Source organism: Paroedura picta, chromosome 11, assembly GCF_049243985.1.
Source record: "Paroedura picta isolate Pp20150507F chromosome 11, Ppicta_v3.0, whole genome shotgun sequence".
NCBI lineage: Eukaryota > Metazoa > Chordata > Lepidosauria > Squamata > Gekkonidae > Paroedura > Paroedura picta.
This window is the reverse complement of record NC_135379.1, coordinates 19,836,772-19,851,165: the sequence shown is the minus strand read 5'-3', so window position 1 is coordinate 19,851,165 and position 14,394 is coordinate 19,836,772. Positions and strand designations below refer to the sequence as shown.

The following is a 14,394-nucleotide window of genomic DNA, read 5'->3' as shown; positions in this document are numbered from 1 at the left end:
ATTAGTGCTCTGAATTGGGTTTATAAACCAACTGGGAACCAGTAGAATTATTTCAGCCCTATTTTTGCTTGATTTTTCATTTTCAGGTCATTCTAGTGAATCTGTTTTTAATGTTCCAAGCAAAGCTGTTTCAACATGGACTCATGTGCACCTTAAACTCTTATAGCGTACCACATCTGTTTCATTTCACCTTCACTTGTTCCTCTGAATCCTGCAAAACAACTGCAAGCTTCTCACAGAACCATATGAGGCACTGGGGCCACTAGTATAGAATAGCACCAATACCAGACATTCTAAGCTGCTTACTTTAAAAAAGTGTACCACTGAATTTCCCTGAAACAGCCTTGCACTAAGTAAAACTGTCCACACAGACTACAAACTTATTCTTACCCATATCAGATAACATGGGGAGTGGCCAAAAGCAAAGAAGTCTAAACTAGTAAGCAAATAAGGGCCCTGGGATTCAAATGTCAAAGCAGAACTCCCAAACGTCACAGTAACTGCAATCCAGAAAAGTATTATAGGGTTGTGCGCAGCGGTGTCCAAATTAGCCGTTCCAGGCCGACGTAGCCAGTGCCGTGCAGCGAGGGGGGGGGGAAGGGAGGCACTGGCACGTCACTTGGTGCACACACGCAGGCATGGCTGTGCACCTGTGCGTGTGCTCCGAGTTACGCACCGGCACCTGCACCTCCCCCCCCCCCGTGGTGCTAATGTGTCAGCATGGAACGGCCAATTCAGACACCACCGCACACAACCCTAGTTATCTGTCACCATGAATTAATTTTAGCTCACAAGTTAGGTGTCAAGGCTGTGTGGTGTAATACAAAGTAGAATTTGCTTCCATTTGCATTTAACAGCAGATAATATAAAATATAATATATAAAGAGAGCCTCTTGTGGCGCAGAGTGGTAAGGCAGCCATCTGAAAGCTTTGCCCATGAGGCTGGGAGTTCAATCCCAGCAGCCAGCTCAAGGTTGACTCAGCCTTCCCTCCTTCTGAGGTCGGTAAAATGAGTACCCAGCTTGCTGGGGGGTAAATGGTAATGACTGGGGAAGGCACTGGCAAACCACCCCGTATTGAGTCTGCCATGAAGACGCTAGAGGGCGTCACCCCAAGGGTCAGACATGACTCAGTGCTTGCACAGGGGATACCTTTACCTTTAATATAAATCTTGTGATTCCAGAAGAAAATATGGCTGCATTTGATATGATCAGTAATTATATTTTCTACCAGTTGAACACATTTGATGCTAACAAAAGGTTAGAGTGGTAATACATCCCTGAATCTGTTGTATTGGTGACAGAAATTAGGGCCCTTAAAAATGCTAATAGGAGCCAAAATAATCTAGGATCTCAAAGTCTGCTTTTTGTCCTCTCTTTAGTTTAACAGTCTGCAATTCCACTTTATCTAGCATTGCTGTTGGACTCTAAGATGCAGATTGATTTCTGCAGTCCATAGTGGCATTATGTTAGCCTTTTCACTAGTGCTAGTTTATGCAGATACAGAATTGGTAAAATAATTAAAGCTAAACACTGAACATTCCTGAGTAGGCATCCCTTGTAAGAGAAATTCGGAGGACTTGTACAATATTTAGACATCCTGTCAATTGCTGACACTCAAATAACCCTGTGTGTATGCCTTATTCTCCTTTCCCAAAGTTTTATTTTTTTGAAGGTCAGGTCTAGTGTCATGGTTTTATACTGTTTTTAAAATCTCTAGTTTCACACTAAACTTAACAATTCTGGGGGGGAAAGTGCAAACAGTCGACTGTAATATTATAGCAATGTGAACATGTGTAATATGGAATCAGTCAAAGGAGACTCTTTTAAGATGAAGTGTTGTGACCTAGTGCTGGCCAAATTGGGAACAAATGAAACAATATTTAAGCTTTTCCTGGCAATTCAACAGTGATGAGACCCAGAGGTTAGAAAGAAGCAGGGAAGTGAGGAATTAGAATGACTTCTCTATACCCTCTGACACAGACGCTGCTGGACTATGGCATCCCCACAGCTTGACTAAAGAAAATCTTGCAAAAATGATGTTGTTACACAGGACTGCTGGGAAGAGTGCCGTACACAGTGTGCAAAGCCAGAGGTGCACAGATATGTTAACACATGCTTGGGGGGGGGGAGAATCTTTCAGTTACTTGCCACCAGACTGATCTCATATGAAAACTAGAGAACCCAAAAGACAGAAAATTATTTTAATAAGACACAGCACATGATTGTATCAGGAACAATATGTAATTGAAGTGACACGGGCATGACCACAAGCATGTGATCCACACATGACTATTCGTAAAGAAAACTGATGCAGCATACGCCAGAGTTCTGCAGGTAAATTGCTAGACAGCTTAGTTGCAAGTGCTTGTGGGAGAAACTACGGGGGGCATAGAGTTCAGAAAAACAGCACTGATGAGAGAAATCCATTCTCCAGATCTTCCATAAGCTGTATTATAAGGGGATATTTATTTATTATTTACTTCATGTATACCTTGCTTCTTTCTCCAACGGACACCCAAAGCAACTTATATTGTTCTCCTTTCCTCCATTCTGTCTTCACTTAGGCTGAGAATGTGTATGACTTGCTCAAGGTCACCAAACAAGCTTTCATGGCAGAGTGAGGATATGGGCCTGTGTCACTTGGGTTGCCAACCTCCTGATGGTGGCTGGAGATTTCATGTGTAAAACATCTCCAGGGAATTTTATTCATATTTGGAGGCTCTTTACTACTTTATGTCTTTTTAATTATTAGCATTACCATCAGGGTAGAAAGGGGGAAAGTTTTGTTTCAGATCAGGCCAGACTTGATTTCTTAATTCAGCCTATAGTTTATCTTTCACTGCAGCATAAACTGTTTGCTAACAAGTTTGAACTGAGTGTTCGTTCTTTGAAATCATAACAGCCAGTTATCAAACAGAGCAGGATTACTATATATGCAGAAGAATACATTAATGAAGGTGGTTTAATATTCTGTAATGCCAATGTAAACCCTCCTCCTTCCCACCATGCTTTTCATAATTTGAAAAAAAAGTATGCTATCCCAGTTCAGAGCACTGATCCAACGGGGGGCCTTAATTAAGGACCATTTCCCCCTGTAACTATGTATATATCAACCAGGATCCTTATTGCAACTTCTAAAAGCAGGATCACTTCATTTCAATTGAGTGGAAACTGTATGCTCATTAGTAGACTTATTTCTTAAAAGCAATCACGGGAAGAGAAAATCGCTCTTTGTGAGCCATTTAGAAAATGTCAGCACCCTTCTATTTGGCAGTTCAATGATTAATGAAAACATTCAGATGGGTAGTCATGTTGGTTTGAAATGGCAGGACAAAGTCCAGTGGCACCTTTCAGGCCCACAAACTTGATTCAAGGTAGAATCATAGAGCTGGAAGGGTCATCTAGTCCAACCCCCTGCAGAATGCAGGAAATTCACAACTACCTGCCCACCACAATGACCACAATTCCATGCCCAGATTATGGCCCTCCAAAAACCCAGAATCCCTGGACAGTCTGGTCTGGAGGAAATTCGCCTCTCTACCCCGTCATCTGCATTTCTCTGGGCATGCAAGAAAGGACCACCATAGCCATGCATGGACACAATCCCTTCTGCCCACACACTTAAAATCTGCCTACATTCACAGAATCAGAATTTATGTGAGGTGGCTATCTAGCCTCTGCTTAAAAACTTCCAAGGAAGGAGAACCCACCACCTCCTGAGGAAGCCAAACAACCTTTGGTGCGCATGCATGCTTCTTCAAATCTAGTGAAAATATTATACAAGTAGTCCTGGTTTTGATTCAATACTGGGGGTGGGGGTGGGGATTGTCATTCTAAGATGCTAAATTTATAGCTATCCACAGAAATTTACTATGGCATTAAACACTCCGAGAAATTCTGCTCATCGAATGCTATGCCTTGCAAATCTTTAGGAAGAAGATACACATTTTAAATCTGCTTGCAGTAGTTGATATGTCATATTAGAATAGGTGAAGAGATGCCTACAGGGACACAGCTGGAGGGGGGAGCAAGGATTAGCTAGTCAATGGAGATGTAAACAAGCCAGTTCTGAAGGCAGTCTGGTTTCTGACACTGTAAAAGCTTAAATGGTTTGCTACAGAAAAACATGTGAAATAATTGGGCCATGCTGACATCCGATGACTTCAGTTTTCAATAGCTGCTACCCTTCCAGAAAACTGTCCTCATTACAGAGAAGGTTACTTTTAAGTCATCACCGTGATGATTACAGGCAACCAATACTGGTATAGAATTCAGATATTATTCATTCCGGCTACAGCTAGCCAGCAAGATCTATTTATTAAAAGGATAACCAATGTAATGTGTGTGCATGTGTGTATGAATATGAATATAAATTGTAACCTTAGAAGAAGAATTGTTGTTTTTTATACTCCGCTTTTCACTGCCTGAAGTAGTCTCAAAGCAGCTTACAATCACCTTCCCTTCCTCTCCCCACAACAGACCCCCTGCAGGATAGGTGAGGCTGAGAGTTCTCTAAAAGAACTATGGCTGACACAAGGGCCGATTCCGCACGGGCGGAAAAGATTAGGACAGTGTCCATATGGACCTGGGCTAAGTCCCATCTTCACAATGTTGATTGGGGTAAGGGTGTCCTGGTTTGTCATTGTAATTGAAAGCTATACGGAACAGTAGTAAAATAACACCTGAAGTGGCAATTTAGTGCATACATTTTTACAAATATCACATACTGGTCAGAAGGGGTGGGATTATCAGTCAGTCACAAGCAGTGCTGCATACGTGTCTGAAACACTTGCTCAACCATGTTTCATAGAGTAGCCCTATGGCAAATTAACTGCCTATTTCCTGTGGCCATACATTGTACAATGAATACTGGTAAAATGTATCGATTGTACCAATACCCAACACTGCAGACCTTAACAATGCATACCTGCAATGCTCGCTCCACCTGCAAGTCTCACATTTTGTTTTTGACACAAAAAATATTCTTTTACATTCTGCTGAACTCACTTTCCATTTCTTTGGACATAGTAAGTATACTTCTGCTGCTACCATGTACTGTTGCTAAGTAGAAAAGGGTTTCTTTCTTAAAAATAGCACTTTCAGAAGAGGCATTCTTACCTGAATTGTACGTGGGAAACCAAAATGCTTCTCAGTGCTTAATGTTTGATAAACCTTTGCCATAAATATTGTTTTTTCCAAAGACTTTCATGCTTTCTCCAGCCTCTGGTTGTAATCTTACATTCGGTACAGAAAAAATACAGGACACTGTTGGAAAAAAGATGGAATCCAGGTTACTATTTCCTCCCCCCAAACTGGTAAGACTATGATGCCATACTATGGCTATGATACATTCATTTTTTCCTGGAATATGTACACCTTTGCTTTGAAAACACACACACTGTGACTTGGTTTGTTACATAACAAAAACTACAAATACATCTACTAGCCCTAGAAGATTAAACCCTATGACTCAAACCTGACCATAGTTTTATGCAAACGTTATTGAAAACCCTCAAGGGTATACAAACTGTATTGAAAACCCTATTATGTCTCTTGAACATTTCAAACATTTCTAGTCATAGAACTGAGGAAATGAGAATACCTGTCGATGGAAACATTGGGCTGTACTATGAAGAAAATTTAGCCTGGGTGCAACCCATAAGTTGTCTGACATTTAGTTAATGATTCTACTTTCAGTTGTGTTCTTGGTTGAACCTTTATGACAAGGCATTGCATTCTATGTATGTGGATCAGAAGATGAGTAAGATGAGTCAAATACTACAAAGACCTATACTATAAAGATCCAATTGTCGCTGGTATTTTAAAGTAGATTTTAAATATTGATTTTAACACCTGGAAGTTTATCGGGTGACTATTTTCTACACAGCAGACATTTTGATTAAAAATTTCTTATCATTGTGCACTGTTTTAAATCATATACTAGATCTACCAACCAGCACTACATATCTGAATAAATATTACATACAATTTATGGATGTCACCACAGGAACAGATTTTTGGGATAACTTCCATGGGAAAGTCACAATGTTAACAATGGTCCATGTAGTTTTGTATTTTATACACTTCAGAGCTGCCAACGTACACAAGAATTCTATTCTGGGGGGCAGGGCAGGGCAAGATGGAGGTGCATTAGGATTGCTATTTGTATCCTCTGAGGCCAGATGTGAGCTGCTTCACATTATCAAATGGCAGAACAAGGGAATTTGTGCTAGGATCCCCCACTCCTACCCTAACAGTCCTTTTGGGGGTATCGGAGTCCAGAAAAACTGATCCACTGAGGCGCAAGAAGCTATGGATCATTTTCGGCCCCCTGGTGCTCAGGCCAAGGCAACGCCTACTCGCAAACTCTTCTTTTTCTGCTCTATTTCTTCTGCTTTGGATGGCAAAGTTAACAAATATGGTTAACCAAAGACCACCAGAAGAATTCCAAAGGCACTGGGATGAATTTCTAAAATGTTTGTAAAATTAGACTTTGTATGTTATGACTATCAGAAAATAAAACAAACATTCATGGAAGAATTCTGTTCTGAAATAGTTTTGAAAAGGAATTCTAGGCTTCACCCACTATATTTTTTACTCACCAAAATAACAATTTTTCACTTGTGGGTTCTTTAGGACACCAGTGTTAAAAGAAAGGAAGGGTGGGCTAAAATGCAATAAATAATATAAATAATAAAAATATAAGTGCACATACATACAGATACATAATAAGAATTAGATGGCCAGTGTATGGCATCATCTTCCTATTAATTCCAGGATGGGAATAGTAATCACTTCTTTTGAAGACTGATCTGTGCTTCTTGAGTTGAGTTCTACTGGGCATACTATACCAACAATTTACTTAATAAAACATTTGAGTATGAAATCTTGACCAAAAGCATCAGGCATCGTAACTACCTAAATCTAATCAACTAATTTTCCCTCCAAACTTCCAAATCTATTTTATTTCTTTCCCTCATTAAATTTGTTTGCGATTTCTACACAAGCATACCAAATGGAAACAATTACAGTATTTGATACAGAGATTTTCCTTTTTTTGCATCTGGGTTTATACTCCATAATGATTATCTACTAAACACAGAAATAATGTTGCTGTAACTGAATTTTTTTTCCTACTGGAGGCATTTAGTAGAATCTTGCCTTAAAATATAATGATTCCTCCCCCCCCCCATCTTTATTCTCCCCCTTCAAAAGGTTTCACTGCTCCTGATGTTTAACGTTATGCAAAGACGTGTTTCTGCCAATGAATATCGCCTTATGGTTATGCTTCTGCAAATAACCTGCTGTGAGCTGATAAAAGGATTAATGCAGCCAAAATTCTTAATCTGTGAAATTACAAATTAAATTCTCATATTAAAAATACCACCCTGAGGTATTTTTTTGTGGTTTTAATTCCCCTCTGGTGTTCTGCATATATTATGCTTGTTAATGACTAGGACAAGACTGTTTCTCTTGGCAGCCTGCTGCACAGTGATAATGTGTAGGCATTTACTTCACTGATAGGACTGGATTTAACCACCAGCTGATAAACTAAGTGGCAAGTAGGTAATAAGTCCATATTAACTGAAAAGTATGACTACAGAATTCATAGGCGATCAAAATCTTGACTAGACTAAACCATTCAGTTAGACAAGATTGAGATGTTCACCAAAACAGAGTGATGGTTATCCTTTTTACATGCTGACTAAACAGAAAAACAAAACTCGTTTATTTTCAAACAAGAATAGATTGAATGAACCATGCCTTTGCATACTTTCAGCAAGACCTCTTCTCAGCAAAACTAAAATGCACATTTTATAAATCCAAACCGGAACCCACAAGAAATTACATGAGGTTTCAACAATTCGGAAATGCCATCTCCTTTGTATTTTATGAATAATCAACCTGGATGATTTCTCCCATCACTTCCACAGCCTTTCTGTTTAACCAACTCTGAACTGCTCTCAACATTCTGGGCTCCTGGAACATATTCATCTTCCATCTAACACTTTTGTGGGGGTTTTTTTTTGTTAGTGTGAAAAAGTTATAATTGTTTTGCATACCTAGGAAGTCCTCTAAGAAACCCAAGCTCTCTCCTGGATGTTTGTGGGTCCAGCCACTTTAGGATCACATACAGGGATTCAGATTTGAATTATGACATGGACACAAGGATCAAATGGATCACTAAGAGGATATATGTTATCAAAACTTGGTTTTGTAACGTATGTTATATTTCCCCAAGAAATATGAATCAAAAAGGTAGTCATATTTTCTGGGGGAAAATATGGTCTTTAAATAGATGCAATAATTTTCCAGTTTTTTTGGGGGAAAGGGTTTGTCCTAAAGCAGATTTCTTGAGATAGATTAATATACTTTTATGCCAACTGGAATCCACAAATGCTTTTATGCACAAAATAGTGAGGTTAACAGAAACCCTGAAGATAGCTGCCTTTGACAGTCAACCTTCATTTCCTCTTTGTGAATTTGTCAAAGTAAAAACAGAGAGAACAAATTAGGATGCACAAAAAAAAAGTATTTGTACCCTGCTCTTCCTTGGTCTATACTACAGCTTACTGCAACTCAAAAACTATCATATAAAAAGCATTAAAACATTTTAACATTAAAAGACTGCCCCATCCTGATAATTGGGACCTCCCTGAGAGTTGGCAAGAACTTGGGAGGGATTTTTATTGGCAGATGGGTTGTCAGGCAAGTAGGCCAGCATCTATGATGCTCTTTCTTGGCTTCAACCATAGGACTGGCAGAACAGCTCCATCTGGCAGGCCTTCTGGATATGTTTATAATGGAGGGCCCCGATCTCCTCAGGCAGAGCATTCCACCAGGCTGGGGTCAGGGCTGAAAAAGCCCCGGCCTGGTTGAGGCCAGTTTTATCTCTTTGGGGCCAGGGACAATGAGCAGATTTTGATTGCTTGATCTTAACAATCTTTGGGGGGCATAGGGAGAAAGCAATGAAATGATGTGTTATGCTGAAAGAATCAGTTGTAGGGACAGTACAAAATAAAGACCAATATTTCACTTAAATTCCAATTCCACTAATTATTCCATCTGTTTCCAAGTCGTTCTCTTAAGTACAAACAAGTAACTCCATGTACTTCAGGGGCTATAGCAAGGTGACCAGATTTCAACACTGGTAAAGTGGGACACCATTGACTGGGGGGGGGGGTGTTCTTGATTAAAATTTGGTCTATATGGAGGAACAAAAAGTTTCATAGAACGCATAGAACGCAAAAATAGTATTGTAATATATATTTTTAAATGTCAACATAGGTACAATTTGCCAGGTGCCCCCAGATGTCCCTCCAAAAGTGGGACAATCTGGTCACCTTAGGCTATAGTGATTTAGCAGAAGCAACATTCAAGTCTACATGATTACAAAAGTTGTCATCTGTCAAAACCTATGAGCGCCTACTCACACATTACCCATATATGCATACAAAAATTAAGTATAGTCTCAACCAGCTTCAAGATTCTATCCAATGGGCCTGCAAAATCCAGATGGTACAGTGTAAAAGGATGTAAGAATAAATGAACCTCATTAAAGGGATGTGCCTTTCAAACCTGAGCACTACATACTGATCAAAAGTATGCTTGCACACCAATGTGGCATTTAAAAAAATCACCTGAAAGTAAAATTATTAAAGAAAAAAATGGAATCTTGCAATACAAAGAAAGTTTAAAAGGTAAAAAAAAAACAACACTTATGCTTGAATGCTGAAAAGCTCTCAAACTATACAAATCAACTAAAGTTCTCTTTAAATCCTGTAAATTAACCAACTGTCTAGTTTGTGATCCATGAATTTCTGAATGCCAAGCCCCCTCCCCTTTTAAAGGGCTATTGTTACAACAAATATAGCATTTGAAAATCAAATACCACAGGATTATCATCCTGTGCACTGCAGCAAGTTAAAAGTGCTGCATGTTATGAAGGGGGAAAGCACTAAATATGTAAATTGTATCCCCCCCCACACTTTCTTTATGACATTTCATATAATTCTCTTGGCTGCACATATAATCAAATACAAAGATAGCTAGCTGCAGACTGCAGAGTAGAGATAGGAAAGGACAATCCATTCTTCCTGTGTCAAGCAACCTATGGAATTTGAGCTACAGACTTCTACACATCCACATGCATACACATACACACTCCTTTGCCTTTATTCTGTTTAGCTTTTTTGTTATACTCACTGTCAGTTAACTCCCATAGCCGTGGGGGCAGATCACTGAAATACTCATGGCTCAGAGCTGCCTGTGCTGACAATCTGTTCTTTGGGAAACACTGGAGTAATTTGGAGGCCAAATCCTCTGCATGGTTCACATAGCTTAGCCTGAAAGAGAAGGAAGTTGAAATGGAGGAAAGTTAAAGCAACAACAGGAAAAAAATAATCATATTAGTATCCCTACCAGTCATGTCTTGTAACACTGAGAACCGGAGAATCATCAATATGGTTCAAGAGCCATGCTCAAGAAGATTCTTCTAGTTAACTAGTATGAGTAACTACAACTAATAGATGCAATCAATATCAGAATAACTGCTAATAGATAAAATGACCTGACAAAACTGGAGACTTTTTATAGTAGTATTAGTAATTCAATATTTATGGTTTCAGAGACTGTGTTGTTGTCTTTGAGATGCTAGCAAATCCAGGTTCTCCATCTCTGTGCTGTAGTTACTGAAATATTTCTCCCTTTTACATCCACTAATCTTTTCCATTATCTCTCACAACAAGAGCCCTATTGGATCAGACCAGTGGTTCACTGAGTTCGGCATCCTGTCACACACAGTGAATGAACCAGTTCTTCTGGAGGTCCAACACCAGAGCACAGAGGCCAAGGCCTTCCTCTTATGTGGAAGAAGCTCCCTTTAGTCAACCTGGCAAGTAGCCACTGGCAGATCTATCCTCCATTAACCTGTCTAATCCCCTTTTAAAGGTATCTGTGCCTGTGGGCAACACTACATCCTCTGACAGTTCCAGGAACAAACCCTAGGAGAAACCATAACTTGTAAAGGAATGTCCATCATTTAAGCTGGGAAGAGAAGCATCATATGCCTTAGCCATTACATATCCTCTCCTCTCCCCAATCTGCCATCATCCTTATGTTATCTCTTTGCTCTTTATCATAATCTAATCTGTTTTTATTACTGTTCTTTTGTGTATTTTTAGTCTAATTTTAGATGTTAATGGCCTTTGGCCATATGCAACAAATTTTAAACTTTGGAAAAAAACCAAAAACTTATCTCAAAGCTGAACCTTCAAAACCAGACCAAAGGCTTATTCCAGCTGTTTCCAATTTCCCCTGAAACAAGGACTGTGCTGATTCGTGACCCCCAATGAAGTGATGGAATTCCACATGGAATTTAGTGCACTGAAAACATGCCAAATAGAATCATTCTCCTCCGCTCCAAATTGTGGAATTAGTGTCAATTATGAGAAGTTGTGGAACTCCTACAGCAAGCTAAAAGTGCTGATTGTTATGAATGTGGGAAAGCACTAAATATATAAGCAGAATGGAAGTAGCAAGGAAGGAATGTTGCCTTAGGTGGAGACAGTTTATCTACCCATCTACCCATCTACCCATCTACCCATCTACCCGTCTGTCTGTCTGTCTGTCTGTCTGTCTGTCTGTCTACCTTTCTTTCTTTCTTTCTTTCTTTCTTTCTTTCTTTCTTTCTTTCTTTCTTTCTTTCTTTCTTTCTTTCTTTCTTTCTTTCTTCTTTCTTTCTTAACCTGTTCTAATATCTGCTGGCAATACTAGATTAGTATTGAGATTTTTTATGCCACTGAGATGACAGCGGCCATGCTGGACAAGTAAAAAGTATGTGTGTGTGTGTCTGCCTGTAGGGGGAGAAGGACTGCTACTGATTATCTTTGAGATAATAAGGCAAGCAAGTGTTCCCAAGTAAGGTTGGGGTGGGCGGAGGCAGGGTCCATGATACAAAACTATGACATTATTTAATCTGAGAGTATGTCTAGTCTTTGAGTATAACTTAACTATTGTACGGGACACACACATGCAAAACATTTTAAACACTGTGCTATTTTCTTTTATAGTTTTTTTTTTTTTTACTCTGAAGTGCAAATACAGGACAGTGTCACCTATCTACTGGAGACCAAATTCTTCTCGAAGATTTATGCTATGTATTCAAATGGCAGGAATTGTTCCATTCGGTTTTCCTTGACATTTACAAGAAAATACTTCAGAGTGAAGGGCACTTGTAAATGTCAGTACATAGACTACTCACAAAGACACAGTTGGCAGGCACAGGGAGTCAAAAGCATATTCAAATGTCTGCATATACCATCTCATGAAAGACTGATCACATACATCGAAAGTCACTTGGCAGAACTGCCTGGGTATAATATTGCAGAGTTTGTTTGCTTCAGACTGCAGCAGGAAAAAGATTCTCCAGTAGAGGTAACTAAATCCACATACAAGAGTGACTCATTTTAGTATGGGAACCATTATTCAGTAATAAAGGGATATAAAAAAAATAACATGTCCCCCTACTAATAATGTTTATGCTGTGGAATGGGCTAAATGGAACTGGGTTACCATTAAATTAAGCCCACCTTCTATATGTTTGAAGGAAAACAGTTAAGGATTATATTTGTTGATTGGAAGGAGCTTTTTAAAAAAAGCGTTTATAAATTTATACTTTACAGAATAGTTGTGTAATAAAGCATATGGATTTGCAAAAAACGTGAGTATTGTTTTTACACAATTCTGATCATAGTAAGTCTCAGGATTTTGTTCAAGCTAACTGCAGTTTACCAATGGATGCACACTAAATTGGCAATTTTCATCAATTCTCCCTTCCCATTGTAGCCCCACCTCATATCATTATTCAGGGTCCCCCTGTTCCACAAGAGCAACATTTTACGGACATCAATAGGCTGATATGGGAAGGAGACGGAAAGAAAATCCTATTCTGCTATTGGAAAATTTAGTCAGGATCCAAAACAATTAGTAAATCCAGTCTAGGGTAGCCAGCTCCCCTCTGGCAACTGAGGGGGGGGGGGCTTACCAGGAGAGTGAAGGGCCCAGGTGATGTAGAGACATCATAGAGATATCACAAACAGAATGTGACCTAATTAAGCTGTGACATCTCAGGTGATATTCTGGTATTTGGGCAAATATCAGATCATCATCCAGATGCCTCCTGGGATCTCCCCGTATCACCTGGTCCTTCCTCTCTCTATCGGTAAGACCCCCTGCCAGTCAGCTGATCAGTGGGGATGGTGACAAGGGACCCTTGCCTCCACTAGGGGGCTGGCAACTCTAGTTCAGCGAACAATAATGATCTGCCAAAGGTGCTCAATTCCCAATAACAATATATTCATATCAGTCATTTGGTTAACTTAATAATATAGTATGTTTACATACCTTGAGTAAGAAAAGCACAACAAATGTAAATAGTAATTATTTTTGGCAAATAGTGGGTTCTTTGCTTTTATTTTTAAAAGTCCCCTAAGGATTCCTAATGCTCAAAAAAATTATGACCTATGTTATGTTTGTCTGCTTGGCAAGACACATACTCTTAGCTGGAAGAACATAATTTTGTAGCCTTGTTTATATAAATCAGCTTGACATTTCAAATGAAAACTTTAAGTCTACTACACAAGAAAATGGCTGCAAGATGAAAAAAAAATAGCTGGTTTTAAGTTTGAGAGATATGGTTGGAACAGTTTTTATACCACAAACTATACAATTACAATGACCCATACGAAATGCGAAAAAGGAATGTGGCACAATCTATCAGATCAGGGCTTCCATTTTACTCCTCCTTAAGGAAGCTACACATCATATCAGGGGGTCAGAGCTAAGGAGGTGGTGAGCTCCCCCTCACTGGCAGTCTTCAAGCAAAGGTTGGATACACACTTTTCTTGGATGCTTTAGGATGCTTAGGGCTGATCCTGCGTTGAGCAGGGGGTTGGACTAGATGGCCTGTATGGCCCCTTCCGACTCTATGATTCTGTGATTCTATGATCAGGAATCTCTAATATGGTGCCACGGGTTCCATGCCACCCACCAAGCTTTTCTGAAAATGGACACTGCAAGGCAGAGCTTGCTATGCTATTCTAGGTCAAATAAAGGGTGTTTTCCATGGCAGTAATACCAGCTGCAGCCATCATAGGATCAACAAGATTGGTAAGCACCTGAGGTTGTGTGGCTCCATTCTGTCTCCAGGCTTTCCTTCTCTTTCCTCCCTTCCCTTCTTTTTATTTCCCTTAATGGAGACACCTCTTTATCTATTCCATATGACCCCATAGCAGATGGTCATTTGGTGTCTCAGTCTGAGAAGGTAGAGGCCCTGTAGCCGGAGCCAGAGCAGCAGGGATCCATGCTAAGTAAAGCCATAATTATTAACCCA

The 14,394-nt window shown here is 39.6% G+C and overlaps 1 protein-coding gene across 4 annotated transcripts in view; it reads right to left on the bottom strand.

Moving 5' to 3' along the window:
* The window catches only part of CDK14 (cyclin dependent kinase 14), a 268,798-nt gene that overhangs the window by 53,437 nt on the left and 200,967 nt on the right, over positions 1-14,394 (bottom strand). For all 4 annotated transcript variants that reach the window (XM_077302545.1, XM_077302548.1, XM_077302549.1 and 1 more), the window contains 2 exons: positions 10,209-10,348; positions 5,121-5,267 (listed from right to left, as the gene is read on the bottom strand). In XM_077302545.1, the coding sequence (XP_077158660.1) occupies positions 5,152-5,267; positions 10,209-10,348 (256 nt within the window). In that variant the 3' untranslated portion in view covers positions 5,121-5,151. The remainder of the gene's footprint in view (positions 1-5,120; positions 5,268-10,208; positions 10,349-14,394) is intronic.